This window comes from Neoarius graeffei, chromosome 1 (assembly GCF_027579695.1).
Source record: "Neoarius graeffei isolate fNeoGra1 chromosome 1, fNeoGra1.pri, whole genome shotgun sequence".
NCBI lineage: Eukaryota > Metazoa > Chordata > Actinopteri > Siluriformes > Ariidae > Neoarius > Neoarius graeffei.
The window spans coordinates 81,130,357-81,147,835 of record NC_083569.1 but is presented as its reverse complement, the minus strand read 5'-3'; the positions used below and the strand labels follow the sequence as shown (position 1 = coordinate 81,147,835).

Sequence of the window (17,479 nt, the reverse complement as noted above, 5' to 3'; positions counted from 1 at the left end):
TCAGTCAAGCTTCTTCTGTTTCTTCCAGGTTTGTTCTTCCTGGGCCTGCAAGCACTGAGAGAAATCTGATGCATCAATATGGATGGCAACATATGTCAGGTAAATGTTGGAGGTGGATGCAAATGCAGATTTACAGTGACAATGAAACACATCCAACACATCCGTGGTTCAAGATCATAGTCAAAAGTAAAATCCAAAACCACAAAAAAACACCAAAAACATCAAAAACAAGAACATCAACATGAGAGTCAATGACTTGGTTATGTTAATGATGAACAAAACACATATGCTATAATGTATGTGAGTGCTGAGTCCTTAGTCTCTTTGCTGTGATTGTGAACATGTGTGCATGATCAGAAGTCCAATGGCTGCAAACACAGCAATGAGAATGGTACAGGAGTGTTGCAGTCCTTGGTATTGGTCCTTTGGTTTTGTCTCCATTCTTATCGTGTCATGGGTTTGTTACCAATTATGCTCGCCTGTCTGCTATTAGTGTGTAATTAGTTTGCCTATTTATTTGTTACTCTTTCTGTCTTCTGTTGCAATCCTCATCCATTTTCTTCGTATTTATGAATATCTGCATAGTAAAAACCATCAGAAATATGGCACCTTGGCTGATGTGTGTAGTTTAGCAGGTATTATGATTGAGAATGAGTAGCTTGCACTACAGTTACAGCATCAATTACAACAAAACAGTGTATAATTACAGCAGAACTCAATAGGACTTATAGGTTATTTTCATTCATTTTTCTGGTTGTTGAATATACTTGTACATCCAGCAAGTACAAATAAAGAAACAACTAACGGCCCAAATATACAGTCTGCTTGTTCAGTGAGCCTGAGTTACTGAATCATTGACCCCTGAGGAAGTTCACTAAGTGCATTTTAAATTAGCAGTGGAAATTACCAGTGCACTTGAAACACTTTTTCCTCACAGTTTTAGTTTAATCTACTTCCTGTGTTACACAATGACTGCCAAGCCATTAAATTCTGAGAGGAGAAAAAAGAAAGACCACGCATGGGAAGCTGCTTTCATTATTTATGCACATTTCCGGTCAGTAGTCTGTGTGGTACATCCTGAAAGTATACAACATTCTGAAGACCTTTCCTTATTTGGAGAATCACCTTCAATAAAGCAATGGTTGCAGCTCAACTCTGTTTTTATTGCGACTATAAGTTTTCACTCCCCTGGGTGAAACGCACACTCTGTAGCACAAATCATAATGATCAGCACACAACACAGGAAGGTATAAAACTCAGATTAAGCTCTCAGTCATGGTGTTTATTTTCCTAGGATCAAGTTTTACAACTAACCAAAGTTTGATCTAGATCTATGCCAGGTTGCTATATGGTGCTGTGAAAATCCTAACCTAGAAGCATCTATTCAAATCTTTACTTCTGAAGTAGACTGTGGAAAACAAGACAATGTACAAATCTCTGAAAAGCTACTAAATAAGCAAATCAGGTCCATAACCTGTTTAAGCATGTCAGACATTACAGGAACCCTTCATCTTTACTGCACTTTTCCAGGGTCCAGTCTGCATTACATCACGATTAAAACCTTCTGTCATAAATTAAACAGTTAGACTGCCTTGTTATGGGGTGTGTCTTCGCCTTGACGCCATCTAATCACACTTTAATACCACAGTATTAAAGTAACTTTGTTTGATGCCAAAATTGGCACATGGGTGGTAAGAGTGCTAGCTGACCACATTTACCACTAATTTGAAAATAATATAGCTGTAGTGTGGTTATCACCTAAATATCTTGTTTGTTTTCTCTGGTAGCAGCCAACATTCTCCAAAGCCACCACAAGCTCAGACACTGGATCACATTTCTTATGTATTTGGAAGAGGTTACAGTGGGATGTTGGATCAGTCTCCATTTATACAGCGATACAATTTCATAGTTAAATAATTCCACACTTTAAAAAAAAAACACTTTAGGTTGGTGTTAATGCTGAGTACCAGTCTATATACAGTGCCCTCCATGCCCCATCATTGGCACCCTTATAAAGATTAGCAAAAATGGTTATAGTAGCTTCATCTCACAGTGAAAAAAATTAGAAAAAATGAAATACATTTTTTCAGAGAAAAACAAATCCCTCATCAAAGAGTAATTATTTTCAACAAAAACACATGTACCACTCTTATTGGCACCCCTGCATTTAATACTTTGTACAACCTCCCTTTGCCAGTAAAACAGCACTGAGTCTCTCCTATAACATTTTATAAGGATGGAGATAAAGAGCAGGACATCTGAGACCATTCCTCTTTACGCAATCTCTCCAGATCTTCCAGGGTCCTCGGCCCTCTCTTGTGCTCTCTCCTCTTCAGCTCACCCCACAGGTTTTCAGTGGGGTTCAGGTCAGGGGACTGAGATATCCAGAGCAGAAGCTTGATTCTGTGGTTGGCTCACTATTTTTATGTTGATTTGGACATATGCTTCAGATCATTGTCCTGCTGGAAGATCCAGTGACAACCCAGTTTTAGTTTCCTGGCAGAGGCAGCCAGATTTTGATTTAAAATGTCCTGGTATTTCATGGAGTCCATGATGCCAACAAGGTTTCCAGGGCCTTTGGAGGAAAAACAGCCCCAAAACATCACAGAACTTCCACCATATTTTACAGCTGTGATCAGGTTCTTTTAATTATAGCCCTCCTTTTTTTTTTTACACCTAAACCCACCTTGAGTGCTTATTGTCAAAAAGCTTCATTTTTGTTCCATCAGACCATAGAACACAGTTCCAGTCAAAGTTGTAGTAGTGTTTCTCAAATTCCAGGTGCTTATGTTTGTAATTAATTGACAGAAAATGCTTTTTTTTTTACCATCATACCTTCCAAATAATCTGTTGGCATGGAGGTGGAGTCTGATGGTGATTTTGGACATTTGGAAACCCCAAGATTTTACTTTTTCTTGTAATTCACCAAGAGTGATCCTTAGGTATTTTTTATTTTTTGCTCTCTTACCCTCCTCCCCACTGTACATGGGTGGCAAAATAAATTTGGCTCCTTTTCCAGGTGAGTTTGTAACAGTTCCAGTTGGTGTCCACTTTTTTATTATTGCCCTAACAGTAGAAATGGGCATTTTCAGGTGAGTAGCTATTTTTTTGACATCCATTCCCTGACTTATGAAGGTCAACACACTTCTCTCTCATTTAATTTATGTGTTCTCTTATCTTTCCCATGTTGATGGATGACTAAGGGAATTTGGCCTCTGTGTCGCCTCATATTTGTACCCAGTTAATTAGGAAGTCATGGATTACAGCTTGAAAATCAGTTCAAAAATGTACAATTTAAATTGGAAACATGCTTCAGTTATATTGTGTTCACTATTATTTCTAGGGTGCCAGTAATAGTGGCACGTGTTTTAGTTGAAAATAAAAATTTTTTTGTTGAAGGATTTGTTTTTCTCATATATATATATATATATATATATATATATATATATATATATATATATATATATAAAGACCATATGACAGTAGTGCCATTTTCACTTTGGTTTAAGGGCAAAGAGACGCATCGTTCCCATTTTTTGCTTTAGTCAGAAAGGGAAGGCAAATTGACATTATTGAAGACATGTGTGAGCAAAAACAGTGAAAAAATATCTCAAGTATTACACTTGATTAATTGAGAACAGTGTGTTTCTGCTTAACATAACCAACAGAGTGAGTCATAACAGACTGTTAACACATTAGTGCGTCCATTTCAGCTTTCAGTGAAAGAGCAGCAGAAAAATCTGAGAGAAAGAGAGAGGAACCAATGTAGAGTGAAAGAAGATCTCATTGCAGACACATTAAAAACAAACCATCATCAACAAGCCATAGTTCATTCTGTATGCAGTAAACCTGAGCTCTCAGCCTCTGCTCTCTTCAAAGGTAGACCTTTCATTCCACTACACTATATTAATTTCCTAATTCATTTTCAGTGTCATAGTATGAGCTTCTTCGTGTATTTTGTGTTTTTCCCCTCATTTGGCTATGTGATTGCCCAAACTGGGATGAAACAGAATGACTGGGGTATATTATAAGAAACTATAATCCATGACCTTTAAAAAAAAGGACTGTTAACAAATTATAGATACTAATTGTGTATTATGCGCTAACTTGGGTTAACTAACTAAATATTAAAGGGGACATATGAGCAAGAGTGCTCTGAGAGTACAATATCCCCCACTGGCAACTATGCCATAACTCTGGTAAAATGCAACTGAATTGAACAAAATTGCAATATGCATATTACCAACATATAACAAAGAATTCTGCCAAGTTTCATGAAATTCCTCCAAAAATTGTGATGGAAGTTGATTTCAGAAAGCCAGCACACCTTGATGAAATTGCCAAAGTACAAGTTTGTTAATAATCAAGGGCATAACTCTGGTAAAATCTGCCCAAATTAAACAAAATTTCAATGTGTGTATAACTGCCATATAACAAAGTCTTCTTCCAATTTTGGTGAAATTCCTCCACAAATTGTGAGAGGAGTTGATTTCAGAAGAACCTACACCCTCATGAAATTATCAAAGTACAAGTTATTTAATCAAGGGTCAAAACTCTGGTAAAACTTTCACAAACAAAATTAAAATCACAATATGCGTATTACCTTCATATAACAAGGCCTTTTGCCAAGCTTCGAGAAATTCGTCCAAAAATTGTGAGAGGAGTTGATGTCAGAAGGCAAGCACACCTTCATGAAATTGTGAAAGTACAAAGTTGTTAATCAAGGGCCACAACTCTGGTAAAACCGAATTGAACAAAATAACAATATGTGTACTAATGACATATAACAATGCCTTTTGCCAAGTTTCATGAAATTCCTCCAGAAATTGTGAGAGGAGTTGATTTCAGAAGAAAAACACACTCTCATGAAATTGGCAAATTATAATTTTGTTAATCAAGGGCTGTAACTCTGGTAAAGTGCGACCGAATTTAACGAAATTACAATATGCGCATTACCAACATATAGCAAAGAAGTTTCAAGTTTCAAAGTGTTTATTGTCATATGCACAGTAAGGAACATGTCCTCTTGCACAATGAAATTCTTAGTTTGTCGTCCACCATGAATGCCAAATTACAACAATAAATATGTGGAAGAAATAATACAAAGTAAAGGCAATATAGTGCAAAATAAATGCAAAAAACAAAAACGCCAGTATAGTACAAAATAAAGGTAATGTAGTGCAAAATAGGCAGTATAATACAAAAATAAGGCAATGATAGAACGTAGCAGCAAAAAAGGGCAGTAGTGTGCAAACAAATGTAAGCAGATGTAAACAGTCAAGGACAGTTTACAGGGAGGTAGTCCATGGTTATAGACTCCTGTCAGCTGTTCAGGAGTCTGATGGCAGTGGGAAGGAAAGAGTTCTTTAATCTGACAGTCTTGCATTTCACACTTCTGTATCTCCGACCTCAGGGTAGAAGTGTGAACAGTCCATGCTGGTGGTGGGTGGGGTCTTTGAGGATGGAGGCAGTTCTTCTGTGGACTCTGCGGTGGTAGATGCTCTGCAGAGAGGGCAGTGGAGTTCTGGTGATCCTCTCAGCAGGCGTTTGCGGTCCATAGCCGTAGTACTGCCATACCACACAGTGATGCAGTTGGTCAGGATGCTCTCAATCATGCAGCTGTAGAAGTTGCTGAGGATCTTGGGCGACATACCACATTTCCTCAGCCTACTCAGAAAGTACAGCCGCTGTTGAGCCTTCCTAACCAGCTGTGTGGTTTTAGGTGTCTATGTGAGCTCCTCACTGATGTGAACACCCAGGTATTTGAAGCTGCTCACCCTCTCCACCTCAAGCTCCTGGACGAACAGTGGCTGATGAGGTCTCCTCTCCTTCCTCATGTCCACTATCATCTCCTTTGTCTTGTCCGTGTTGAGGGTGAGGTTGTTGAACTCACACCATTACACCAGACTGGCCACCTCCCTCCTGTAGGCTGTTTTGTCTCTGCCAGTGATGCGTCCTATCACTGCGGTGTCATCCGCAAACTTCAGGATGATGTTGTCCTTGTGGGAGGTGACACAGTCATGGGTGAACAGGGTGTAGAGGATGGGGCTGAGGACACATCCCTGTGGGGTGCCAATGTTTGTGATAATGCTGGCAGAAGTCCTATGACCAATCCTGATGGTCTGGGGCCTGCCAGTCAGGAAATCAAGGAGCCAGTCACAAGAGGGTGGGGTGCAAACCAAGTGTGGACAGTTTATGGATGAGTTTGTGGGGGATGACTGTGTTGAAGGCAGAGCTGTAGTCAACAAAGAGTATCCTGATGTAGGAGTCTTTGTTTTCCAGGTGGGAGAGGGCATAATGGAGGGCAGCAGTGATGGTGTCTGAGGTGGACCTGTTGGGCCTGTAGGTATACTGCAGGGGGTCCATGGAGTCCGGTATACTGCTCTGAATATGGGCCAGTACCATTCTCTCAAAGCACTTTGAGATGACTGGAGTGAGTGCTTTTGGGCTGTAATCATTCAGGCAGGTGGGTGGGCTCTTTTTGGGAAATGGGACGATGGTTGTGGTCTTGAAGCAGGAGGGAATGGTGCTCTGGCTGAGGGAAAGTTTGAAGATAGCGGTGAAAACATCAGCCAGCTCATTGGCACATACTCTGAGGGCCCACCCAGGGATGTTGTCTGGTCCTGCTGCCTTTTCGGGGTTGATCTTCCTCAGAGCTTTGTGTACCTGGCCTGATGAGACTGTTGGGCCGTTCAGGTGTGTGTGTGCCTCCTCTCTGAGCTGTAGCTGGACGTCTCAAAGTGGGTGTAGAAAGTGTTGAAGTCATCTGGCAGGCTGTCTGTCTGTGCTGATGTACCCAGTTACATACTCAGCATAGTCCTGTATACTGACAGAAGAGTCTTCCAAAGTGGCTGCAGCTTTAAACACATCCCAGTCTGTCCGAGCAAAACAGTCCTGAAGGGTGCTGTCAGTCTCTGGGCTCCAGAGTTTGACTTGTTTGGTGACAGGGTTTGTTTGTTTTAGTCTTTGTCTGTAGGCCGGGTACAGGAACAAAGAGATGTGGTCCAAGTGTCTGAAGTGGGGGCGGGGTGCAGCCCTGTATGCACCGCATATGTTGCTGTAAACATGGTCCAGTGTGTTCTTATCACAGGTGGGGATGTCCACATGTTGATAATATTTAGGGAATACAGTCCGTAAATTACACTGATTAAAGTCGCCGGCGATAATAAAAACAGTGTCAGGATGAGCAGTCTCTAACATGCTGATGTCATCATGGAGTTTGCTGACTGCTGCTGTGGAGTTAGCTCGCAGGGGGATTTAAACAGCAGTCAAAAACACAGCAGTGAATTCCCTTGGTAGATAATAGGGGTGGCATTTCAGCAGTAACAGCTCCACATCTAGTGAACAGTGCTTTTAGACAGTCCGTATATCTCCACACCAAGAGTTGTTAATAAACACACACACACACACACCTCCCCCTTTAGCCTTACCAGAGGCTGCGATCCAGTCCAGTACAGAGCGAGTTTGTAGCATTCTGGGAATTTGTCTGAGAGCCAGGTCTCGGTGAAAATTAGAGCGCAGCACTCTCTTATTTCCCGTTGTGCTGTGATTCTGGCTCTTAGCTCATTGAGTTTGTTTTCCAGAGACCACATGTTGGCTAGCAGGAGGCTGGGTATCGGTGGTTGGCTAGTGCAAGCTTTTAGCCTAGCATGGAGCCCCCCTCTTGCCTTGCTTGCATCACCATCTCCGGAGTGCTCTCCTGGGGTCAGCTTGCTCACTCGGGCTCGGTGCTTCAGGGCCTTCCTGGGGCTGGTGGTGGCTGTGGGAGTGAACAATGAGTTGTAGCTCTGGTGGTATAAAACCAGTAAATTCCAAATGGCTGTGTGTGTTAGCAATGTCCAGCAGTGCCTGTTTGTTATATGTTAGCAGTGCATGACATTTGTGCACTGCAGAAAAAACAAAATACACAAAAAAGAAGAAAAAGCCGGCATTCAAGAGCAGAGCGAGCAAACACGTCTGCCTTGGGGGCACCATGTTTCACAAACTCTGGCAAAACTAACTACAGTATGACAGCAAGGGAGAGCCAGAAAGTAACACAGACATGAGAATCCTGCCAAGTTTCATGAAATTCCTCCAAAAATTGTGAGAGAAGTTGATTGCAGAAGGCGAGCACCCTTCCCGGGAAGGATGGATGGACGGACAGACAGAAATTGCCATGGCATAATCCCCTTTCGTGCACATGCATTTGGGTATCTAGAGTGCCTACCAACCCACAAACTCTGAAATAAGACAACCCAATCAGTTCTTATTTCAGAAAACAAGCTGTTTATATTTGACTCCCCTTTCTATGTCACAAGCGGAGATCATTAGAATTACACTGCCCTTCATCTGAGTATCTCCACTCACAGCTTGAGAGCTGCCTTTGCAAATGACTATACGTACATGAGGAAAATGCTACCTGATTGACTGGTGGAAGGGTGGGGTGGGGTGAGCATTGGCTCATTATCATTTAAAGGAACAGGTGCTCAAATCAGTTGTTTTGAACAGGGCTGTTTAGACCAAGTGAGAAGGGAGCTGTGGTGCTTTATCCTTGTGGTATTTTGACCAAAGAATGCCACAGACATTTCCATAAGACCTCAGAGAATTGTGACAATTTGCAGAAAAGGGGTAAAATATGTCACTTTTAATATTTGTACTCAATGAAAATAAATCTATATTATAATTATACCAAATGGCTTCAGATGAAGATCAGTGTTTTGGAATGGCCCAGTCAGAGCCAAGATCTAAATCCTGTCAAAAACCTCTGGAATGACTCAAAGAGGGCTGTGCATAGGAAATCCCCTCGCAACTAGATAGATCTGAAGAATTTTTTCAAGCAAAAGTGGAATAAAATTGCAAAATCAAGTTGGAAGACTCTTGTATTACAAGCAAAAGGTCGTTATACAAAGTATTAGTTAAGGGGGGTGTAAACTTGTGCAACCAGATTATTGTAAACAAAAAAAAAAAGCTTACATTTCCCCCCTGAATGTTTTTATTTGTTTTTCACTTGAATTTTGTTGGTTGCTATATCACATAAAATGTTAAACAAGCTCTGATATGATCTTGAAAATTTTTACATTAAAAAAACCCCTGCAAATTTTACAATTTTACACTCGGGTTTGTTGACGGTGAAGTGGCTGGTTGCTTTATGTCCCAGGGCTCTCTCATGTCTGTGTTACCTTCTGGCTCTCCCTTGCTGTCATAGTTTTGCCAGAGTCCCTGCTTGCACTCAGCACAAAATGTATACAGTTCTTAACCATTTGGTGACAACAGGCATACCTAACCCAACAACCTATGTTTTCTCTCTCTCTTTCTCTGTCTCTCTTTGTTGAGTTACACATGTCAATCCTGAGATATCAGTGATGCTGGCCTCTTCTGCTCCTCAGATCTGCCTCATCCATCCTCATGCCCTACTTCTGACTGGAGTTCTCATCACTTTGCTCCTGCAAGAATGCCCTGTATGGACAGCCCCTGATCCATCCTGATGCCCTAATTCTGGTTGAGGTTCTCATCACATTGCTCCTGTGGAGGATGACCCCATATGGACAGTCTAATGATACACTTAAAAGATGGCTCAGGACACTTGCACTTTTGCTACAGTGGCTGAGGACTACAATTACCAATGTAACTTTAGCACTGTAGTTGTCATGAACAGTTTTGCACTCAAGTCTCCATCAATGAACAGTTGATAACGACAACAAAATAGACTTCATGTTAAAACTATAATGAATTTCCTGGTTACACAACTGCACTTTTTGTTTTGATCATATAGGACACAGTCTTCCCAGGCAGTCTCCCATCCCTGTACTGACTAGGCTCTTAACGAGCATTGGGTGGCAACTATCTCTGTAGCCCTCAGCCTCTTGCCTATACAGCTAGGGTTACAGTGGGGGACTAGTCCTCTAGTACCCATGAGAGTTTGACTCCCCACTCACATCTGTATTGCAGCATACCTTGCCAGATGGCAGTAGGTACCATTTTTATGATGGTCTCTGGTACGACCCAACTGCAAGTAGAACTCGCAATCTCCTGATTGAGAGGCAGACATGCTAACCACTAGGCCAGCTCACGGTAGGACACAGTTATAGAAGCAAGTTATTTATAATCATGTTATCTGTCATCACCCAAATGAGGATGAGTTCCCTTTTGAATCTGGTTCCTCTCAAGGTTTCTTCCTCATGTTGTCTCAGGGAGTCTTTCCATGCCACTGTCACAACAGGCTTGATGTCTATTGTTAAAAGCACTATACAAATAAATTGACTCTACTTATATCTGCTGTAGGTACAGATGAGTATTGACATGTTTTAACTTTCACTTAAGTGCATTTGCTAATGCTACTTCCATGTTGAATTCAACAAGATTTTCACACACTTCCCCATACTTTCACTTATGTATCACTTCTCTTTCCCAAGTCTGGAAGCTCGAGTTGTATGCACATTGAACATGTTTTGCTGTTATCATGTGGACTCACCTGTGCATTCAAGCTGCAGGCCCTTGCCATAGTATCCTTTCTCACACACACAGTCATACTGGCCGGTGTGTGTGCCACACTTACAGCTGGCCATCATGTCACAGCAGTCCCTCCCATCCACACACAGAGAGGAGCAATAGGACATGGCATCCTGGATGTAACGACCTGAGGGCAAGTCTGAGAGAGAGAGAGAGAGAGAGAGAGAGAGAGAGAGATGCAAATGGTGAACAAATTCAGGGAAAGAGATGAAAACATAATTTTGTACTGGCAAAAGACAAGATAGTTGTAGCTTTGAGAACTCTCAGAACTCAGATTTAGTGTGTGTGTGTGTGTGTGTGTGTGTGTGAACAACAATGAAATCCAAACTGCTGGCAGAAGCAGCTTCATCTCCTTATATGCAGAGCAAACAAATGTGGATTGGACTCCAGATGTTAGCACACACACTGGAGCCAAGCTGCTGGCAGCATCTACACGGTGCTGAAGACAGAATATCACAGAGGGAGAATAACTCATCATGCCACAGACCGGCCTCTTATCTTCCCTCACGAAGATCCCTAATTCACACAGATCCTTAGTGGCTCTTTATGATCTCTCCTGCAAGGTTGGCTCTTGCTGGATGATGGATTTAATGCTTTTGTAGATAGAACATGTTTACTTGACTATTGGACCTCATAGACTAAACTGGGAAGGTTCTCCATATGTAGAAACACTAACATTATGATTCATTCCAGCAGGTTTTGTATTATATTGGGGTTACTATTAGAAACAAGAACTGGGATTTGGGGGTGGGGGCTAAAAACAAAAACATTTCTCTCCAGAGCAAGAGCTTGGCTAAAAGCGTCTTGGCTAAAAATGAAAAGAAGAAATCAACAGTGAAACAGGCACAGATGACACTGTTTTTATAAGAATGTAATTTTGTTCCCTGCACCTTATCCAAGCAAAGTTTTCAGTAAATACTGTGGACTGGCACAATTACAGCTACGTTCATGTCTGCAGTAGAATCTGTTTATTCATTCAGGACTTAACTGTGACACATGTATCAGTGATACATTTGTGGACACTAAGGACTGCGAGTCCAGCTGGAACTGGACACATAAATCATCGTCTTATCACAAGATTAGAAATGGCACGATACTACTACGTTTTACTACTAAGCTTTAAAATGCTTTTTTTTCAACTGAAGCACTTAAAAATACCATAAAAACAATTTGCTAAGAACACAACACACAGATCATCACACACAGATTCACTTTTTATTGCAAATATGATAAAGTGTACAGTTTAAAGACAATAAAAATCAATCCAAACAATCAAGTCTCTCTGTAAGCATAAACAAGTCTTTGTGTTAACATTTCCAGTTAAAAACTTTTCCATTAATTATAGGATTGGATTAAATTTATTCTTTTTTTCTCTGATATACAATCCATAAAATTTTTTGCTGGTATTGGCAATGTTTAGGAACAAAAAATAACTCAAAGCTTCAAGAAAGGGATTCCAAAATTGATATTACTGGGAAGCCCTCTGTTGTAGGGTTTGACACTTTAACAATCCTTGATTTAACCTTGTTTTAAAATTAAAAAATTAATTTTGGGATAATTTATCATCATTCATATGGTCCCTGTCATAAATTAAAGATGTGGGACCCTTTCAACCCTCATGTGGAACCTGCGTCTCTGCTCTGCGGCTCAGATAGAGTCCGGATGTTCCAACAAGCTATCTTAACTTGTTTTGGATGTTTGCGAGCAGATCTGGGCTCATCAGAACTGTGGGGTCCACGAGGGTTTACCCGGGGTCTGTCATGCCTGCTGTTTTGCTGCTCAGATTTACGATGCAGATGTAGTTGCTTATTTGATGTTTTTGGGTTCATAGTGAGTAAAGGTTTCCACAACAAGGGATTGCTAGCCCCAGGCAGTGGGCACGTAGGCTGCCCTCTTCTGTGCTTGTGTTCCTTGATGACTAGATTATGGAGTGGAAACATGAAGTAACACATATCACCAGATCTTGTTCAAAGAGGCTGACTGTTGAAGGGCCAATGGGCTGACCATGATTTTTTTTCAGGGTTTACTCCCATAGATCTGCCACATTCTGCTCAACCAGGGGCACCACCGTGGAGGCACAGTGAACGGTCTTTGCCATGTGAGAGGCTAGATGGTGGCCTATTTTGTGCTTCACATGATGCTTGATATAGAGAGACCAGTCTGGGATGCCTAGATGTTAAATGGCCAACCAGAAAGGTGCTATTTGTCCAGTGATCCAGTGATTTTGGGATAATGTTTTACATCAAAGTGCATATTCTTGATGGCGCAGGTGTGTGTGGCTGGCTGTCTACCTCTGTCACTTTTGTTTGTTTTTTTGTTGGTTTTAATTCTTGGCACTACACAGATCAAGTCTCTGCTGGTGTATGATCGCCAAACACTCTTGGATCTCCGGTTTTCTGTCAAGAATCAAGTAGTTGATCATGGTGGACAGAAAACTTTGCCCCCATTGCTAATAGAGATCCCAACTTACCTTTACCGGACTGTGGTCCCACGCCCCCGGCGGAAGCGTCACCATCACCGCGGCAAGCGCAGTGGTCGGCTGATAAAACTCAAGGATTATTTGAGGCATTTGTCATCCATTCCCTGGACAGAGTATGGGTTGTGTCTTCGTTTGTCTGTATGTCGGCACTCCCTGGATCCCATCGACACCTGTCTGGTACCTGTGCTCGGCTTCGTTGAGGAATCCTGGCCAAGAGGTCCCTGCTCCCCCCGGATACACCTGCGCGGGGTAAACCGCCAGAACTTGCGGCCACTGCACCTGGCTCCCCATCCTGCTGGACCACAGACCCCGACTTTTACCAGGATTGCTCTGGTAAATGCCAGATCACTGGCAAACAAAACTTTTATCCTTAGGGATTTTTTCAGCTCCCACTGTCTGGATTTCCTCTGTGTGACAGAGATATGGCTGGGTGTTGGTCAGTCCAATGCTCTTTCTGAACTTCTGCCACCAGGCAGTTGTTATTTTAATTCCCCACTGACATCGGGTCGAGGAGGAGGAACAGCAACTGTTTACAAAAATGAGCATAAATGTGGGCGGCACAGTGGTGTAGTGGTTAGCGCTGTCGCCTCACAGCAAGAAGGTCCGGGTTCGAGCCCCGTGGCCGGCAAGGGCCTTTCTGTGCAGAGTTTGCATGTTCTCCCCGTGTCCGCGTGGGTTTCCTCCGGGTGCTCCGGTTTCCCCCACAGTCCAAAGACATGCAGGTTAGGTTAACTGGTGACTCTAAATTGATCGTAGGTGTGAGTGTGAATGGTTGTCTGTGTCTATGTGTCAGCCCTGTGATGACCTGGCGACTTGTCCGGGGTGTACCCTGCCTCTTGCCCATAGTCAGCTGGGATAGGCTCCAGCTTGCCTGCGACCCTGTATAACAGGATAAAGCGGCTAGAGATAATGAGATGAGATCAAATTCAGTTTAGCCAAACAAGACATTTTTCCAGCACAAATTAAACTGAGGGTAAATATGATCACTGATAAAGCGTGTCAGTTTGCCCCAAAGTTGTCTGGTGTGTGGGCAAGACCAAAATAAATGGACCAAGGTTTCACTAACAGAGTCACAGTGGGTACAGCTGCAGGTGTTTCTGATTATTTTAAAGGACTGCTGGTGTCATTACCAGAACACTGTTAAAGAGGCCAAAAGAGAACACCTGTCTAACATTATTTTATCAAATCATCATAATCCACGGGTATTATTTAAAACCATTGATTCTGTTTTAAATGCCTCTCAAACTAGCAGCTTGGGACCCTCTTTTGAGTTATGTGAAAATTTTTTGAATTTTTTTATTGATGAGATAGCCACCACAAGGGCTATGATCTCAGCTCCTGCCTCTGACCCTTCTGTTTTTGTTACTTGTTCTGCTGTCTTTGATCAGTTTGAACCTGTGACTATGTCAATGTTAGAGGAGGTGGTAAACCACACTAAGCCTTCAGGTACCCCCATGATGCTGTCCCTCCTAAGTTTTTTAAAGGAACAGTCCACCGTACTTCCATAATGAAATATGTTCTTCTCTGAATTGAGACGAGCTGCTCCGTACCTCTCCGAGCTTTGCGCGACCTCCCAGTCAGTCAGATGCGCTGTCACTCCTGTTAGCAATGTAGCTAGGCTCAGCATGGCCAATGGTATTTTTTGGGGCTGTAGTTAGATGCGACCAAACTCTTCTGCGTTTTTCCTGTTTACATAGGTTTATATGACCAGTGACATGAAACAAAGTTCAGTTACACAAATTGAAATGTGGCGATTTTCTATGCTATGGAAAGTCCGCACTATAATGACAGGCATACTAACACCTTCACAGGTATCAATGCGCTGTCGAAGCGCGCAGAAGGTGTTAGTACGCCTGTCATTATAGTGCGGACTTTCCATAGCATAGAAAATCGCCACGTTTCAATTTGTGTAACTGAACTTTGTTTCATGTCACTGGTCATATAAACCTATGTAAACAGGAAAAACGCGGAAGAGTTTGGTCGCATCTAACTACAGCCCCAAAAAATACCATTGGCCATGCTGAGCCTAGCTACATTGCTAACAGGAGTGACAGCGTGTCTGACTGACTGGGAGGTCGCGCAAAGCTCGGAGAGGTACGGATCAGCTAGTCTCACTTCAGAGAAGAACATATTTCATTATGGAAGTACGGTGGACTGTTCCTTTAAAGAGGTTTTCCCAAGTATAAGTCAGTCAGTTCTTGCCATTATTAACACCAGTCTGTCTTCTGGTGTGGTTCCTTTGGATTTTAAACACGCAGTTGTGCAACCATTAATTAAGAAATCTGGTCTGGATCCCTCTGTGTTGGCCAATTTTAGGCCTATATCCAAACTACCATTCCTTTCAAAAATTCTGGAAAAGGTTGTTTTTGCTCAATTAAAATCATTTCTGGATGAGCATAATATCATGGAGATCTTCCAGTCAGGTTTCAAAACCCTTCATAGCACAGAGTCAGCTTTGTTAAGAGTTTTTAATGACATCCTTGTGGCATAAGATTCTGGGGATTATGTGATTCTTGTCCTGCTTGACTTAACTGCAGCCTTTGATACTGTGGACTATAACATTTTATTATATCATTTACAGCATCTTGTGGGCATTTGTGGTTCTGCTCTGGACTGGTTGAGGTCCTATCTGTCAGATAGAACCATGAGCATAAACATTTTAGATTCTGAGTCCTCTTCCACTCCCCTGGTATGTGGAGTTCCACAGGGCTCAATCTTAAGGCCCCTGCTTTTTTCACTTTATTTACTTCCTCTGGGCTCTATTCTCAGAAAGCATGGTATCTCTTTCCATTTTTATGCTGACGACAGCCAAATTTATGTACTATTGAAACGAAAGGACGACTACTCTATTAGACCCCTACTTGAATGTCTCACTGGTGTAAAATCCTGGATGGCCCTTAATTTTTTAAATTTTAATGACAAAAAAACTGAAGTGATGGTGTTTTGTCCCAGTGGCTCCTGCGAGTGCCCCCCTATAGACCTGGGCCCCTTGGCACTGCATCGAAAGCCCACAGTCACTAACCTGGTCTTTAAGATTGACAGTGACTTTAAGCTGGACCATCAAATTGCTAATGTAGTGAGGTCCAGCTTTTTTCATCTTAGGCAGCTGGCGAAAGTAAAGCCTATTCTTTCTAGAGAGCACTTTGAGATCGTAATCCATGCCTTTATTACATCTCGGCTGGATTACTGTAATTCACTCTATCTTGGAGTTAGCCAGTCATCCCTCTCACATCTCCAGCTGGTTCAGAATGCAGCTACGCATCTTTTAACTGGTTCACGTATGAGAGATAGCATAACACCCATCCTGGGTTCGCTTCGCTGGCTCCCTGTGTTTTTTAGAGTTCATTTTAAACTTCTTTTATTTGTTTTTAAATCCTTACATGATCTTGCTCCGCCTTACCTTTCAGAGCTGCTTCAAGCGTACGTTCCTGCTCGGTCGCTCAGGTCAGCTGATCAGTTGCTCCTGGTGGTGCCAAAATCAAAGCGGAAGCTTAGAGGGGACAGAGCATTTTCAGTTTCTGCCCCTAAGATGTGGAACAGTCTGCCTCTATATATTAGACAGGCTTCTTCTGTGTCCACTTTTAAAACATATCTTAAAACCTACTTTTACTCACTGGCTTTCAACCCAACCTGAGATATTGATTTGATCTTACTTGTTTTGTTTCTTGTTATTTATTTATTTATTTTTTGTGGTCTTGTTTTAGCTGTTTTTTATTGTCTTACCTTGTTTTTGTGTTTTATGTTTTAAATCGTACTCCTCATGTACAGCGCTTTGTTTTCAACTGTGGTTGTGTGAAAGCGCTTATAAATAAAGATGGTATGGTATATTCTGGACCAATTTCGTGTTTTTTTATATGAAAGTATGTCCCTTTACACACTCATCCAGAAGGGTAATTTTGCACAAGGCCATCTGTCTACAGCAGAAAAAAAATAAAATAATAAAACCCGTCTGGAAAAATACCAAGGGAGTCTGGAGCCAGATTCATGACGTTATCTGCGGAAGCTCCAGCAGGCTGCGAGAGCTTTGCACGATTTCAGTGCACAGCCTGTGTAGACCAAGTGCTCCCATTTCTCCCTCACTGTCCGGTCTTTTGGGAAACGATGAGTACTAATCCCATCAAGATTGGTGTTGCTACACCCTCCTACGGTACATCTGTTAAACATTTTAATAATTAAGTGATAACGTTGAAGAAATTTGCAGAAAACTACCAGGTCATTTTCTCATAAACAAACCAGCGCTGACGTAGGATTCAGTCATGTAAATCAATGTTTGCCGGGAAATCCAAATGCCAAGTTTTTTCAGAGGCGGACCAATTCGCCTCAAATGGCTTGATTTCAACTGAATTTTTCTGGTATTGCACAAGGTAAAAAAACTGCAGAGAACGCAGAATATTACAGATATTTGACCAAAGTTTAATATAAAATAGGAGAATTACATTGATCTTGCTCCCGAATTTACCCGTGATATGCACTTTAAGCTGCCATGGAGGAAGCCATGACCAGCTCCCTGGG

The 17,479-nt window shown here is 41.9% G+C and overlaps 1 protein-coding gene across 3 annotated transcripts in view; it reads right to left on the bottom strand.

Annotated features, from left to right (window-relative positions):
- Nucleotides 1–17,479, bottom strand: part of svep1 (sushi, von Willebrand factor type A, EGF and pentraxin domain containing 1) — a 283,771-nt gene that overhangs the window by 195,026 nt on the left and 71,266 nt on the right. For all 3 annotated transcript variants that reach the window (XM_060937264.1, XM_060937110.1, XM_060937184.1), the window contains exon 3: nucleotides 10,451–10,627. In XM_060937264.1, the coding sequence (XP_060793247.1) occupies nucleotides 10,451–10,627 (177 nt within the window). The remainder of the gene's footprint in view (nucleotides 1–10,450; nucleotides 10,628–17,479) is intronic.